Genomic DNA, 15,427 nt, shown 5'->3' on the forward strand with positions numbered 1-15,427 from the left:
GTTTAGCTGAATTGCACACCCCTAACTCAAGAGGTATCACCCTCTCATGCTTCTCCAAGAAATAGTCAAAATGAGTCAAAAGCATCCCTCTTACCCAGATAGGAAATCAGTAGTATCTCAGGATAACAAGTCATAAAAGGGCGATAAATCCTGAAGTCATCTATTTATTTTTCTTTAATCAGTCCTGTTTATGATTCAGAAAACAGAAGAAGTGCCCTTCCTTCTCCTTGTGGAGTCTGTCAAGGCAGCTTCTGCAAGTGTCCCAGGCTGAAGGAGAAAGGGACCTCAGGGTCAGCGTGGGATGACAGAGAGCTGGTAAAAAGGTGGGATGTTGGCAAAGCCACTTTCTTGAAAAGTGAGGTCAATATCTTTGGGGGGAACAAGAGGCTTCAATTGGAAATTCTGCAGGATGGTGGTGAAGAAGAGGAAAAGCTCCATGCGAGCTAAGGATTCACCCAGACAGATCCGTTTCCCTGAAAGAAAAATATGATAATTTATTAGGAAGTAAAGGCTGGCACCCTGATGATGCAGCGGATTAAACCGCTGAGTTTTTGAACTTGCTGACCAAGTTCCCCAAGTTTGTGTGGTGTTTTCCCTCCAAGCAGAAATCTAATTGTCTTAAAATATTTCCTTCATATCCAACTTGCTAGTGGTTTCTGGTTGATCTCAATAATTTGGAATACCCATTTCAAACACCTTGTTACGGGTATTTGGATGGCCCAATTGTTCATTTGGGGAAACCTGAGTCTGGTGTCCGGCCCAAGCAACCTATCTGACCGCATCTCTGCCTATGAACCCACCAGGAGTTTGAGATCTTCCGGGGAGACCCTGCTCTCGATCCCGCCTGCTTCTCAAGCTCGGCTGGCGGGGACGAGAGATAGGGCCTTCTCGGTGGTGGCTCCTCGGCTGTGGAACGCCCTTCCCACGGACATTAGACTAGCACCATCTCTAATGGTATTCCGCAAAAAGGTGAAGACCTGGATGTTTGTGCAGGCGTTTGAGTAATTTAGTGCAATCTGGTAATGGAACATAGGAATGGAACAATGGACGACAAACCTGGACTACGCTTGGATGATGAGAAGATTGGGTACGGTTGTTTTTTGTAATAATTGTGCATTGTAATTGCTTATTGGTAATTTATGGATAATGTGTTAAGTCAATTGTTATATGTTGTATGGAACCACTGCTGTTTCTACTGTTTTTACTGTTTGTGAACCGCCGTGAGTCGCCTTCGGGCTTGAGATACAGCGGTATATAAGCAAAGTAAATAAATAAATAAATCCAAAGGTAATCAATATCATTTCTAAATTTGCCAATCTTGATACAGATTTGGATCCCTAGAGATGCAATTATTCACTCATTTGGGTTTGAAGGGAGCAATGAGAAATTTTAGCAATTTTCTTCTCTGTGCAAGAAATTCTCCCCAAACTGTGCAGTCCATGAATAATACTTGCCCAAGGAAGAGGATTAAATGGTCAACAAAGGCTATACAATTATGAAATATAATAATAATAATAATAACAATAATAATAAACTTTATTTGTATTCCACTCCATCTCCCCAAGGGGACTCAGGATGGATTCCAACATAGCAACGGCAAACATTCAATGCCTTCATAAAACAAATACTAACATAAAATCTCGGAGAAACCCCACATATGGAAACAACATTAAAACCTAATATCAAATTAAAGCCTAGCATCAATAAGTTAAACCTAACATAAAAAGTAAGCTACATGTAGTCAGAATTATATAACATAAAATCTAAACAAACATCCACATTAATTTACAACAGCCAATTAGGGTTCAAAAAAGGGGGGTTGGGTGAGTTGTGTAGTCAAACAATTGGGCTGGTGTGGATTAGGAGAATCCAAATACAAAATAGTTCTCAATCAGTAATCTCTCCTTATCTAATCCTCCTCCTCTCCATATCCTAGTGAAATGTAATCCAGAGAGTACAAATATCTTAACCCCTACATTTTGTGCATGTTTGCACAAAAATAAAAATAAAATAAATAAAGAGACCATAGTAGCAAGCGCCAAAAGCAAGCATGGGATATCAAGTAAATTAACTAACAAAACTGAATATTGGTGTTCTTAGTAGAGCTCTACCTGAGGAAAAAGGCACAAAGGCATCATTCATCTTGAAGCATCCGTACTCATCCAAGAAGTTCTCTGGGTTGAAAGCATTGGGGTATTTAAACATAGTAGGGTCATGCAAGACAGAACTCAGCAATGGGAAGACCATCATCCCCTGGGAAAGGAAAGAGTTAGGAGCTCATATTGGCAAAAATGCAATTCCACCATTATAACAGAATATCCACTATATCTTGAACAGTATCTTGAACAGCATTCTTTCATCCGCTTGCAATCCATCAAGGTGTACTATGTAAAGATCACAAACAGTTGGGTTAATTGGAACTAAGCTTTGCATTTAATTAGCTTATTTGATGGTTCATGGTATAATCTTCTTTTGAGAAAAAAAGTAACAGATGCGCAAACAAGCTAACTGTCCTACCAAAACAGAGTTAAGATCAAAACTGGGAAGATTCAAGGAGAGCATCCACAAGGCTCTAATCTGTGGTTGTGGCAAGCCCTGGTGGCTCGTGAGACTCAGTTAGGTGTTAGATGAAAGGAGAACATTTCACATTGCTTGCATTTGATTGCCTTCATCGCTTGTTTCTTAGATTGAAGGCTGACTACATGGAAGCACGTGATTCCATGATGGGTGCATCTACACTATAGAAACAATGGAGTTCGACACCAATTGTAAAAGAACAACTCTCATGATTCCATTGCTTTGACTGATGTCAAACTGCATTAATTCTGCTGTGTAAATGCACCCAATACGGGATCTGTTAATCTTCCTTCTAAATTTTACCAAAGTATTTCTTCATAGTTGTATCACCTAGAACTAGTGACTGTAACCTCTAGAGATTTGTTATTGCTTTGCAAGTGGAATATAGCTTCAAGAACTGACTATGTCAAGGTAGAGCTAAAGTGGATCCAGCTAGGGGTGTGCATGAGATCGTTTTGGTGTACTGGATTTGGGGAATTTGGCTACTGAATCCCCAAAAAAAGCCTGATAGGGGACAGCCGAAGCCTTAGCTAATACAGATCACAGCAGACAGATCTTTTTGGATACCCTGGGACTAATGGGGATGAGCAGCACTCTACCTGAAGGAGAGGTGATGTGTGGGCAGCCTTGCAAATCAAGCAAGCGGTGGCTCCTCCTCTCCTTTCTCCTCCAGCAGCCTACTCCATCCCTTCTCAAAGCCCCCCCGCCCCGTGTCTGCTTGAGGCAAATGGGGACTTGCTTTCCCAGCAGCACTTTGTGTGGTGTGGACATTGAAGGAGCCTCTGTGCTCCCTCTCGGGGCATCATGGCAGCCGAGATTTCAGTCTCTCTGTGTTTCAGAAGCCTAGTTGACTGTGTCTGTCCTCCTACTCTCTAGTGACATGCACTTGGGGTTTCAATTCCTAAAACACTCTCTTGTGGGTTTTTTAAAATAATATTATGGTAATTTTTTTAAAAAAATTCAAAAATCAGTGGATTTGTGAAACGTTCTGAAACCTGGCAGGCTTGCAGTCATAAATGTGGCTTAAAAGTGAGGAAAGTTCTATGCTGATAGGCCTAAAAATGATGGAGGAACGAGCCTCTAAAGTTTCCCCATTGGCGTCAATGGACCAAATCTTACCGGAACGAAAACAAAAACCTCCTCCGGATTTCTGGAAGGGAGAGATGGGATGAAAATGCGACCTTTCTTCTCTCTCCCCAATATAGAAATAAGTGTCAGGGGCACTGGGACACTAAAGAGGTGGGTTATCATTGCACCATTATAACAGAATATCCAATATATCCTGTTATATATCTCTGAACCCATCATACACTGTTTCCAATATTTTGAACAGTGTATGATGGGTTCAGAGACTGGAATTATACCATCATGACTCATCTGCAGTATAGTAGTTGAAATGAGGAGATATTCCTATAGGTGGGATTGGATCACAGTGGAATGTCCCATGAATTCCTTCAATTACTCTTACCCTTGTTGCCCCACTACTGTACCTTAGGGATATGATATTCTCTGAATTCAGTGTCACGAGTGACCATGTGGGCCAAATTCATAGGAATGACATCACTGCATCTTTGCACTTCATGGATCACGGCATCTGTATATGGCATTTGTCGCCGATCTTCAATGTTCGGAACACGATTAGGGCCAATGACTCGATCAATTTCCTCATGCACTTTTTCTGTTAATGATATGAGGATAATTAACTCCTCGGGTTTCTGACTTTCAAAGGGAACTGAGATTATACTTCCAGTGAGACTAAAGGAGAACATGAAGTCCCTTACTATTCATTGTAGGAAGACGGACATCTCATCCCAAGCAATAACCTGCATGGCCTGGTTCTGGCTTCCTCTTGTAGAGAGAGCACTCTGAACTAGTTTTCCTCACACCTTGGACCTCATCAATCCTTTCTCTCCTTTCCAGGTCCTACTATGGACAGTGGTGTAAAATGGCATCTCATATATGAAAAGCCAAACAAAGCTGCTGAGAACCTGAGGATCAGTAAAATAGTGGTAGGATATAACCACGTTTACATCCATGTAAGGCTTGATATGCAGCCAAATCAAGGTTTGCTTTTTCCTAAATATTTTCGAGCCATTATTAACTAAATCTATAACCTCATCTTCTTCCACAAACCTGCATGTTCCCTCCGATCCTCGGGGGAGGCCCTCCTCTCACCTCTTCCTCTATCACAGGCATGACTTGTGGGAACACAGGAGAGAGCCTTCTCCGCTGTAGCCCCCCGGCTATGGAATTCGCTACCTGGTGAGATTAGGCAAGCCCCCACCCTAGCAAAGAAAGATCTAAAGACTTGGCATTTCCGATTTGCCTTTGGAGAGTGACCATATATTCCAGTCCTGTTGTTTCACCTAAACTGTTTCCCTCATATTGCACTTATTGAAAGTCTAATTCCACTGTTCAGTCTCCTATGAGCTCCTCCCCCCAAAATGTACCTTTACATTGCTATCTCATACCGTGTTCTATCATTTTATGTCGTGCATTTGGTCTGCCCACTGTGTTTTATTCTCCATTATGTTACTTTGTACTGTTTATTTTCCTTGATTGGTTTATTGATTTTATTGTGATGTTATTTTGTTGTTTATATTTTATGTTAAATAAAGATTATTATTATTATTATTATTATTATTATTATTATTATTATTGATGGAGAAGACATAGATACAGGGCTGACCGTTCTCAAAAGATTATGTGGAAGCGGAAACTAGAGTGAAATTTGACCATAGAATTTGACCAGATGTTGACCATAGAATTTCCTGGAAATATATAAGATTCTTAGCGAAAGCATATTAACCACATCTGTAAAGTTCGACCTGCCACTTTGGCCTAACTGTTAATGATATTAGCAACAGCAACAACAGCAACACCTTGCACTTCAGGATATTTCATCAGAAGCAGGATGCCATATCTGAAGGTGGAACTGCCTGTCTCTGTTCCTCCGAAGATCAGATTAAGAATGCTGAGCTCCAAGTTCTTGATAATAAATTCACTGCCTGGATTGTCTTTTTCCTGAAAGCGGGAAAGAACAAGACATCATGAGACAATTCCAACTCTTATCGCATTTCCCTAGTGAGAAAGATTATTAACAGCTAATGCAGATACCTGCTACCTTCATGCGCCAACAAGGTACCTTTTCCATCTGGATGAGGAAGCAATCAATATAGTCACGTGGGAAATTAGGGTCCAAGGTCTCCTGGTTCTTCTTGATTCTCTTGGCAATGAAGAGCTTTATGTCCATGGAATCATAGATCTTACTGTAGATTCCCGGAATATAATTCAGGTAGTTGGAATAGATGTCATAGAACTGCACAAGGAGAGAAACCATTTTGTAACCAATAGTTGTTGTATTCCATCTATGCATCAACAGGATTTCTGCTGCTAGTAACAAAGGAATCATTCAAGACCTCAATTTTGTTCTGGATAGGATATTATTTATCGTGTCATCAGCAACCATACCATTGTATTACATTTCTAACAGAACAAAACAAACAAACAGATAAAAAACCACAAATTTTGCAAACTTGATAGTTGATTAACTGTCCTTTGACCAGTATCTGGCCACTTGGAGTGCCTCTGGTGTTGCCGCAAGAAGGTCCTCCATTGTGCATGTGGCAGGGCTCAGGTTGCATTGCAGCAGGTGATCAGTGGTTTACTCTTCTCCACACTCGCATGTCGTGGATTCAACTTTGTAGCCCCATTTCTTAAGATTGGCTCAAAGAACATTCTGAACTCCACCAACGATAGAATTGGCTCAAACTTCCCACATGGAATCCCCATGACCATCCGAAAATACTGTGTTTTCTGATGGTCTTTGACGACCCCTCTGACACCCCTTTGCGACCCCCTCAGGGGTCCCGACCCCCAGGTTGAGAAACACTGCCCTAATGGGATCCGAATAGGACTCAGCTTCCAAATCTTTAATCATTTTGGCAAAACTGGAGAGACTTGGGGACAAGAGATATACCGGGAAGAGTGAAACCAGGATAGAAAGTGAAATAAATGTTCTATTACTGTGTCTGTGAGTCAAGGAAAATGCTACTTCAAGACCATAGAATTGAGAAACATAAATATGACAGATATGAGCAAAGGAAACCACATGTTTTATATTTTAAATTAAATTCAGATCTCTTCATTGACTACAGTATTATCATCAGTCAATAGATGGGAAGTGTTCCTAACCAGGAAAGTGGAAGCTGGAATCAAGACCAATTCCTTTATTTTCTCAGAAGGTCAAAATCTTGGTAGTAAAAACAAATTGGCTTGGCTTCCCACACCAAGAATTATGAAATCTTCACAAAGGGAGTCTAGAAAGGGTTATTGTAGGTTTTTCAGACTGTATGGCCATGTTCTAGAAGCATTCTCTCCTGACGTTTTGCCTGCATCTGTGGCAAGCTTCCTCAGAGGTTGTGAGGTTTTGTGGAAGGCTTTGGAAAAATGAACAGGGGACAAGAATGAGCAACATAAAAGCTGAATGAGTACTTTGGTAAGGACAGGAAATGGAGCAGTGAGAAAGAAAAATATTGTGGGTGAAGATTAGGAAGAGAAAATAGGGGAAAGAGAGAGAACACTGATGTGAAAAGAGAGAAAGAATATCTTCATGGAAAGCACAAGAAGAGGAAGAGCACCTGGATAGGCGATGAGATCACAAGAGCATGAGGACTGTCAGAGCTCTAGCTGGGGGGGGGGGGGGGGGGGGGGGGGGGTGGGGGGGTAGTAGGGGTTCAACCCCCCCCTCCCATTTTTCAGATTTAAAAAAAACCTGGTTTACTCATGAACTGCTTAACCAAATTCTCATACTAAGTCTATAAGAAGCAAAATATTAAATTGATTTAATTAAGTCTATATATAATACAGAATGAACCATACTATTTAAATTATTTTGTTATGGAACTACTCTTCATGATTCTCTAAGGAAAATTTAACCCCCCCCCCCCCCCCCCCCCCCCCCCAAATCTGGCTATGGCCAAGGAAGAGGAAGGACTCAGAGGAGTAATGAAGACAAATAGTTTTGTTATAATTTAAACTGAGTATTACTGCAAAAGGAGTACCTGGGCCCAGGAGGTGCTCATCTCCCAGAAGAATTTATGTATCATCACCATGAGAGCCTGAAATTCTTTGTCCTCATAGTCAAAACGCTTCCCAAAAGCAATAGAGCAAATGATGTTGGAGAATGCACGGCTGAAGAAGAAGGTAGGATCAAAAGGATTTTCTGCACAGCAAAGAGAATGAATGAATGAAGAATCAGTCCACAGAAGGTCTATCTGGTGCCAAGAACAGGAGCAAATGCACACTGTGTCCACTAATTAACATACAATGGGAGCTGTAGTCAGGCCCATAACCAGAAATTAAATTGGGGAGGGCGAGTTGAAACATTTTTTTTAAAACTAATCATAGCCCAAAATAATTAAAATAGTATTATTCATTCTATATTTTATATAGACGTAATTAAATCATTTTTATTTTAGTTACAAAGTTTCAAATATTTAAAAAACTGAATATGACTCTTTATTGCTAATTTAGTGGTTACAAAAAAATACTACATCGTCTGTTGGAAATACTTGAAAACTGTGCCAACATACTTTTGCAGAAATCAGAATCCATCAATAGACTTTGGTGAACACAGATAATTAAATGAGTACAAAATGTAACTACATCATAAAATCTATTATTGTGTTCAAATTTCACTTAAAATGTTGATTAGAATAAGAAATACAGCATTTGGAAATATCACCTATATTGCATATATATTAGGGCTGGGCGGTTTCGTTTCGTTAATTCGTAATTCGTTAAAAATTCGTTATTTTTTTTGTTAACGAAGAAATAACGAACCATTCTGGAGCAGATTAAAAACGAAATGAATTTTTCAATTCGTTTCGGAAATGCTTCCTATTTCGTTATGTATTCGTTTCGTTATTGGTTTGAGGTCGTTTCGTTATTATTTCCGCATGTCTGGGGCAAGTTTTATAGTTGTTTTTTTGTTTAATTAGTGAAAAAAAATTATAATATCACACCAACAGTCAACAACAGAGGGAGAGGGAAGCTTCAGAAGTTCCCCCTGTCCCATTTGGAGGTTTTTAGCGTATTGCGCGGTCGCGTCCACCATTAATGAATCGATTCGTTATTGTTTTGTTATTGTTTTGTAATTTTTTTTACCATTTACGAAATTTCGTAAATATCGAACTTTTTTTAAAAAAAAATCGGAATTCTTTTAAATATCGAAACGCAAAAAACCCCAAAAAACGAATCGATTTTAGAAACAAATTTTTCTGTTGTTACCCAGGCCTAATACACACACACACACACACACACATACACACACACACTTTAAATTGGAAGATCTAAAAAATCAAGATCAATGACCCATATTACGTATTATCAAATTTTCAGAAACTACATAAAATACTAGGCATGGTTAGGTTCAGTCGGAATCTTCGTAATTTGGAATAAATTCAGAAATATTTGCTTTTTGAAGCGATTTCAAAGTTTTAAAGGAAACTGGAAGTCCCTTTGCCCCTCCGAAGCTTTTTCCGCCATTTCTGTTATGAAGCAGTAAGTGAGTCGGAAATTATTCTGCTTTTCCCCGCTTCTGGTCCCTGGCCTCGATTGAAGCCAGAGAAGCCATTTTAAACAAGAGTGGATGAATTTCCTCCCTTTCCTCTCCCCCAACTTCTGTCTCAAGCCTGGGCAGCCTTTTTAAACCAGAGTGGATGAATTTCCTCCCTTTCCTCTCCCCCAACTTCTGTCTCAAGCCTGGGCAGCCTTTTTAAACCAGAGTGGATGAATTTCCTCCCTTTCCTCTCCCCCACTTCTCTCTCAAGCCTGGGAAGCGGTTTTAAACCAGAATGGATGAATTTCCTCTGTTTCATCTCCCCCGCTTCTGTCTCAAGCCTGGGAAGCTGTTTTAAACCTGAGTGTATGAATTTCCTCCCTTTGCCCCCCCCCCTCTCGCTTTTGGAGTAAAACAACTACTTTCAAAGTAAAGACCATCCAATGAAACAGGTAATCACACTTTCAAACCATTAAAGACAGAATCAGATGTCTCTGAAATTTTGAAAAGTTTTGAACATTTTTTTCTGTGAAAATCGGAATTGACTTTAGAATCGAACCACCAGCAACTACATCTGAAACAAGTTTTGAACCATTTTTAAAAATCAAACAAGCCTATAAAATACCTTCAATCTGATATCTAGTTATTCAAAAATACTTGATAGTTTAGGAGAAATTAAAGTGTAAACTTTTAAAACTAGCACAAATTATCAGAGTTGTTATATATCTGGAAGCATCATAAACTGTATTTAGACTTAAGTTTTTCTTATGGACTGTTTTGAGACTAAAATCACCCAAATGGAAGACAAAAGTACTGCCCTGGAAAACACTGCCAGGATATTCACCATAATTAAGTAATATAATGGAGATTTATATTTAATCTGAGTGTGTATAAGTTACTCTATGGCTGAGAAACTATAACTGCTTAAGTACTGTGACTTTCAGGGGATTAGACTATGAACCTGTCAACCACCCACACCAAATCAGGTCTCCTTCATGAGGACCTTCTAATTCCCCACAGTGCCTTAGGCGTTGCCTACAAGACAACAGGACCACTATTGCCAAAATAGAACAATACCAAGCATGTATTTCACAGCTTGTACAAGATACAATAAGCAAAAATCTACAATAAAAATAAGTATGTTAAGTTCACAATACTATTACAGTCTTTTAATATTTTCATGTTTGTATTATATGAACATACTTGCTATTAAGAAACCTTCTTATCTTTTCGTTCCCTTTAGGTCCACTTTATTTTGTATTTCTCCACCTGAAGAAGACTTTGTATAAGTCGAAACCGGTAATGAGGAATAAGAGAGTAAATGAAACTATTACTTTGAAGGAAGAATCTCTTTCAAAGAACCTGTGACTGCAAACTCTCTCCTACGAGGAAGATTTACCTTTTTGTACTGTGAATGCAAGATTTTTGCTTGTTGTATCTTGTACAAGCTGTGAAATATATGCTTGGTATTGTTCTACTTTGATAATAGTGGACCTGTTGTCTTGTTGGTTTTAGGGAATGCATTTCTTTTCAATTTGTCGCAACCTTAGGCTTTGCATGCCAGTTATGGGTGGGCCAACTTGCTTGTTTCCATTATATCGGCTATTGCAGTATAAATTAGTTGAAAGGTAGGTAATGACAGTGTGAACAAATTGCCAAAATTTGGTTGAGATAGTGCTTGCAGTTCAGGGGGGTCTTTTAATTTTTCCTCTCATAGACTTCGCATAGGGAAGTGGTTAATCAGTTAAAATCATGAGTGAACCTGGGTTTTTTTAACCTGATTTTTTTTGGGAGTGGTTTCAACCCCTAACTCTCCTCCCTTGACTACAAGGCCTGGCTGTGGTCCCTCTTGCTTTGATGATTACAGCACTTTTACTGAACAGTATTACTTCAGTCTGTCTTTGCCACCTTTCTTACTAGGCTTGGTTGATCCAAAATAAATGGTTCAAAATGTATTTTTTTAAACTTCCAAGACTTCTGAATCCTTTTGTTAATGGTTTGAAAATGTTATTTCCTGTTTCACTGGGTGGTCTTTACTTTGAAAGTAGTTGTTTTACTCCAGAAGCAGGGAAAAGCAAGCAGAGGAAATTCATTCCTTCTCTGGTTTAAACCTGGCTTCTCTGGCTTTAAAACCAGTTTCTCTGGCTTTAAACCTGGCTTCTCTGGCTTGAGCCGAGGCCAGGAAATTCCTTCCTTCTCTGGCTTAAAATGGCTTCTTTAGCTTGAGCCAGAGAACTCCAACTGACATTATGAGTCGTAATAAAAATGGCAGAAAAAGCTTCAGAAGGGCAAAGGGACTTTCAGTTTTCTTAAAAACGTCAAAAATCGCTTCAAAAAAGTAATTTTTCTGACTTTATTCCAAATTACGGAGATTCCAATGGTATCTAACCATGTCTATGTCTTACCCTTTGTCTTCCGAAATTCCTCCACCAGGAATTGGGCCTCCTCTTGGATTCGCTCTTCAATAGACTTTTTCCCCATTCCAAAATTCCTCAAGACGGTGAGGGAGAACCGGCGCAGTTCCTTCCAGCGTGCTCCATTGGAAAAAGCCACTCCTAAAGGCAACAAGAGATAAATGACATGGCAAGCAGAAACAAGGATGGAACCATTATTGTAAATGTAATTGTGATGCCTCACCATATCCTTGGAAGGTAGGCACCATTGAAGGCATGGTAATCCTTCCACTGAACTCTTCTGCCTTGTCTATCAGAGCCTCCTTCACAGCTTGGTGTCCACATAAGACCAGAACTGGACGTGTCCCAAAATAGACGGTGAAAACAGGGCCATATTTCTCACGTAGCTGTAGGGGAAATCAACCTTTCACATCTAGCAAAATCTTTTTGGTAGGCAAATATGTTGTAACAGTGATCATTGAGGTAGATGACTCTGCATCATTTGGGGCCAGGTAGCACCCTTCAATGTATGCTGAATCTTAATGTGGACTTTCGTTACAGTTTAAAACAAGCACTGGATCGGAGTAGTGATCCAATGGGATGAACATTTGGTTCCACATGCTTGAGCCATCCCAGTTGAAGTGCTGTATGAGTTCTGCAGTATAGATGCGCTCTAAGGCTCCTTCTACACTGCAATATAATCCAGGTTATCAAAGCAGGTAAGCCAAATTATCTGCTTTGAACTGGATTATATGAGTCTACTTTGCAATATCATTCAGTTAATGGATTTTATATGGCAGTGTAGAATTGGCCTAAGAGTTATATATATATATATATCACACTACAAATCCTAGAAACTAATCCAGACAAAGAATAGCATTTGCACTGTGAGGTGTTCTTTAGCATAGGTGTGAGTCTTACCATAAACAACGCACTACAAGACAGAGGGGAGGGAAGATAACATTTTGTCCAGAAATATATATGCAAGAATATCTAGATATGTCTAGGGTTCCCCTTGGAAAGACATTTTTCTCAGTTCTTCTTTGTTACAGATTATAACCATGCAATAGAACATACAAGGAAAGAAGAAAGACAAATAAAGTAAAGAAAAAGATAAAGAGGATAAAAAGCTACCACTGATCCAAGCGCACTTCTTTCCACAAGAAATCCTTTCTAATCATTAAACATAAAAGTCTTTTTCTCATAAAAGTTCTGAAAGAGTCCAAAAAGAGTCCATACCTTGAGAAGAGATTTTAAGGTTTCGGCTGGCTTGATCTGCAGGAAATTTCCAATCAGGGGCAGGGGAGTGGGTCCCGGAGGAAGTCTCCCCTTGTGCAATTGTTTCCTCTTAGATGATATGAGCAGATAGCAAGAAATGATGACAACAAGGAGGAGAATGAGTGTATCAGCCCATTCCATGGTGCAGGTTGTCAACTGTCCTTCTCTTTTGGCAAAGTACGAACTCTGGCCTCATCGAGCTGGGGTTATGATGTTTTATTGAGGTTAGTTGGGCACCGCCTTCTGTGTTTCATAACTGCTGAGACCTGGAGCACAAGTCAGCAGTAAGAGCAGACAGAAACCGACTATATTGACCACTAACCTGGACATTAACAAGGAAAACATATAGTTGTTTATTCCTTCACGGCAAGGGATTGGACACGAAATGAATAGCTTTTGTGGTCTCTTCCAACTCTAGGATTTTGTAACAGATTTTTTCCTGGTAAAACAGTGTTGTGGATATTTTGTCCAGAAGGTATATGCGTTTTAATGTTTATACTGCAGCAGACATTTTAAGATTTTAAGCCACAGTTTGAGAAGATGTACAACTTTCCAAAATAAAATGTGCATTGATTTCACTGTCATATTTTCGCTCTCTTTGCTTTGAATGCCTGGGAGGGAAAATGGCAATGGGGACTATTTGGTGGCTCCCCTCAAAGAAGCACTGAAAGCATTGTGGGAGCTAGTGCTTCTTTCAGTTTCCAACAAGGCTCATGTCTTAATAAGAGTTGATACTATATATAAATAAATATGCACAAATACATGGTGTGTGTATATACATATAGTATTATATCTGCCCTCAGCTTATACCTGAGGGTACCTTAGAATCGCTAATGCAATAACAAGAACAAAGGTTGGCAAAATACCTGGACCAGATGGTGTCATGACAGCCTGTTACAAATGGAGAATTTTAGCCTGTTACAAATGGAGAATAATCACTTACCTCCTAATGTTTATTCTGACGGCAGAAGTACCATTGAGAGCCATCTGAAATGAAATAATATTAAGGTAAAGAAACAAACCAAACTCAAAGCATATGCATATGATGTAATCTTGGTTCTAGAAAACCTAGTAGAATGTATGGAAGTATTGTTGTTGTTTATTCATTTAGTTGCTTCCAAGTCTTCATGACCTCATGGACCAGCCCACGCCAGAGCTCCCTGTTGGCTGTCACCACCCCCAGCTCCTTCAGAGTCAAGCCAGTCTCTTCAAGGATGCCATCCATCCATCTTTCCCTTGGTCAGCTCCTCTTCCTTTTTTTCCCCATTTTCCCCAGCACCATTGTCTTCTCCAAGCTTTCCTGTCTTCTCATTATGTGGCTAAGTACTTCATCTTTGCCTCTAATATCCTTCCCTCTAATGAGCAGTTCCATTGGATCTTCTCACGGTCCACTCTCAGTTCAAAAGCATCTATCTGTCTTCGCTCAGCCTTCCTTGTGGTGCTTCTTTATGGGTGTGTTGCCATTACCTTCCCCAGGGATTGCATTTGGTCTGACATCTCTGCCATGACCATCAGGCCTAGGGTGTCCCTTCACGGTTTCACTCTTGGCATCATTGAAGTGCTCAAGCTCCAGTGCCGCGACAAGGCATCGATCCTTTGCTGGAGGGAAGTACCGTATTATTAAACCCATCTAAATTGTCAATAATAATACATGTTTGAAGTCTAAACAACAAGGGAAATATTTTTGAGTTAGAGTAATGCGTCCAAAATAACTATTGCTAAATTGGGGTCATTCCAAGATAACTGATAAATGCACAAAGGTCTGTGCAAGAGAAGGAATGGAGATGAAGGGGGAATAAGAAGTCCATTGCCTCAGTGAATCTCCTAAGATATAATGCTATTTATGAAATGTCCAGACTGTTTCGAGGAGAGAGTTTATAGTTTCTGATTACTTGATCTGTGGAAAATCCCAAACAAAGGCAAGGGATTGGGTCCATAAGGAGGACTCCTCTTGTATGATAGCTTCATTATAGCTGGCAGAATAACAAGAGAGAAAAGGCAGATGACAAAAAAGAAGGTAACTGAACTAGCAAACTCCAAAGTGCAGATTTTGTAGTCATGTATCCACTCTCATTCAGTTCCACATATTTTATCAATTGTGGTTTTTGGTTTTTTGGTAGGATGTAATGCTTTAGAGAAGAAAATGATGCTGGGGAAAGTGGAAGGTAAAAGGAAGAGGGCCCGACCAAGGGCAAGATGGATGGATGGCATCCTTGAAGTGACTGGACTGACCTTGAAGGAGCTGGGGGTGGTGATGGCCGATAGGGAGCTCTGGTGTGGGCTGGTCCATGAGGTCACGAAGAGTCGGAGACAACTGAACAAATGAACAAATGAACAACAACAATGCTTTAAAAGAAAATACGATGAATACTTTTCCTGTGAGATGTAAGTCAAATTCACTCAGCTATTCCTTGGCTAGCATGTACTGTGACAATTAGGTCCAGAGGAAAAGATATAGATTTGCAGTTTGTTGTTTCTGAAAATAAAAGGATTTGCTTTCATGGATCTTAGGAATGAAGACCCACCACAATGTACCCCTAGATTACATTACAACTCTGCTAATCCAGATTTATACTCTGTCAGAGCCTTTATTGGATCTTAGTATAGACGTGCTGCA

General features: G+C 39.8%; 1 protein-coding gene across 1 annotated transcript; it reads right to left on the bottom strand.

Moving 5' to 3' along the window:
* LOC132770220 (cytochrome P450 2G1-like) lies at positions 1–13,120 on the bottom strand. The gene is made up of 9 exons (XM_067460913.1): positions 12,772–13,120; positions 11,777–11,939; positions 11,545–11,694; positions 7,641–7,801; positions 5,723–5,896; positions 5,460–5,601; positions 4,068–4,255; positions 2,112–2,253; positions 1–473 (listed from the first exon to the last, which is right to left on the bottom strand). The coding sequence occupies exons 1-9, from the start codon at positions 12,949–12,951 to the stop codon at positions 292–294; spliced, it is 1,482 nt and encodes a 493-aa protein (XP_067317014.1). The 5' UTR covers positions 12,952–13,120; the 3' UTR covers positions 1–291.
* Positions 13,121–15,427: the final 2,307 nt, after the last annotated feature.

The sequence above is a fragment of the Anolis sagrei genome, chromosome X (genome assembly GCF_037176765.1).
Source record: "Anolis sagrei isolate rAnoSag1 chromosome X, rAnoSag1.mat, whole genome shotgun sequence".
Classification (NCBI taxonomy): Eukaryota; Metazoa; Chordata; class Lepidosauria; order Squamata; family Dactyloidae; genus Anolis; species Anolis sagrei.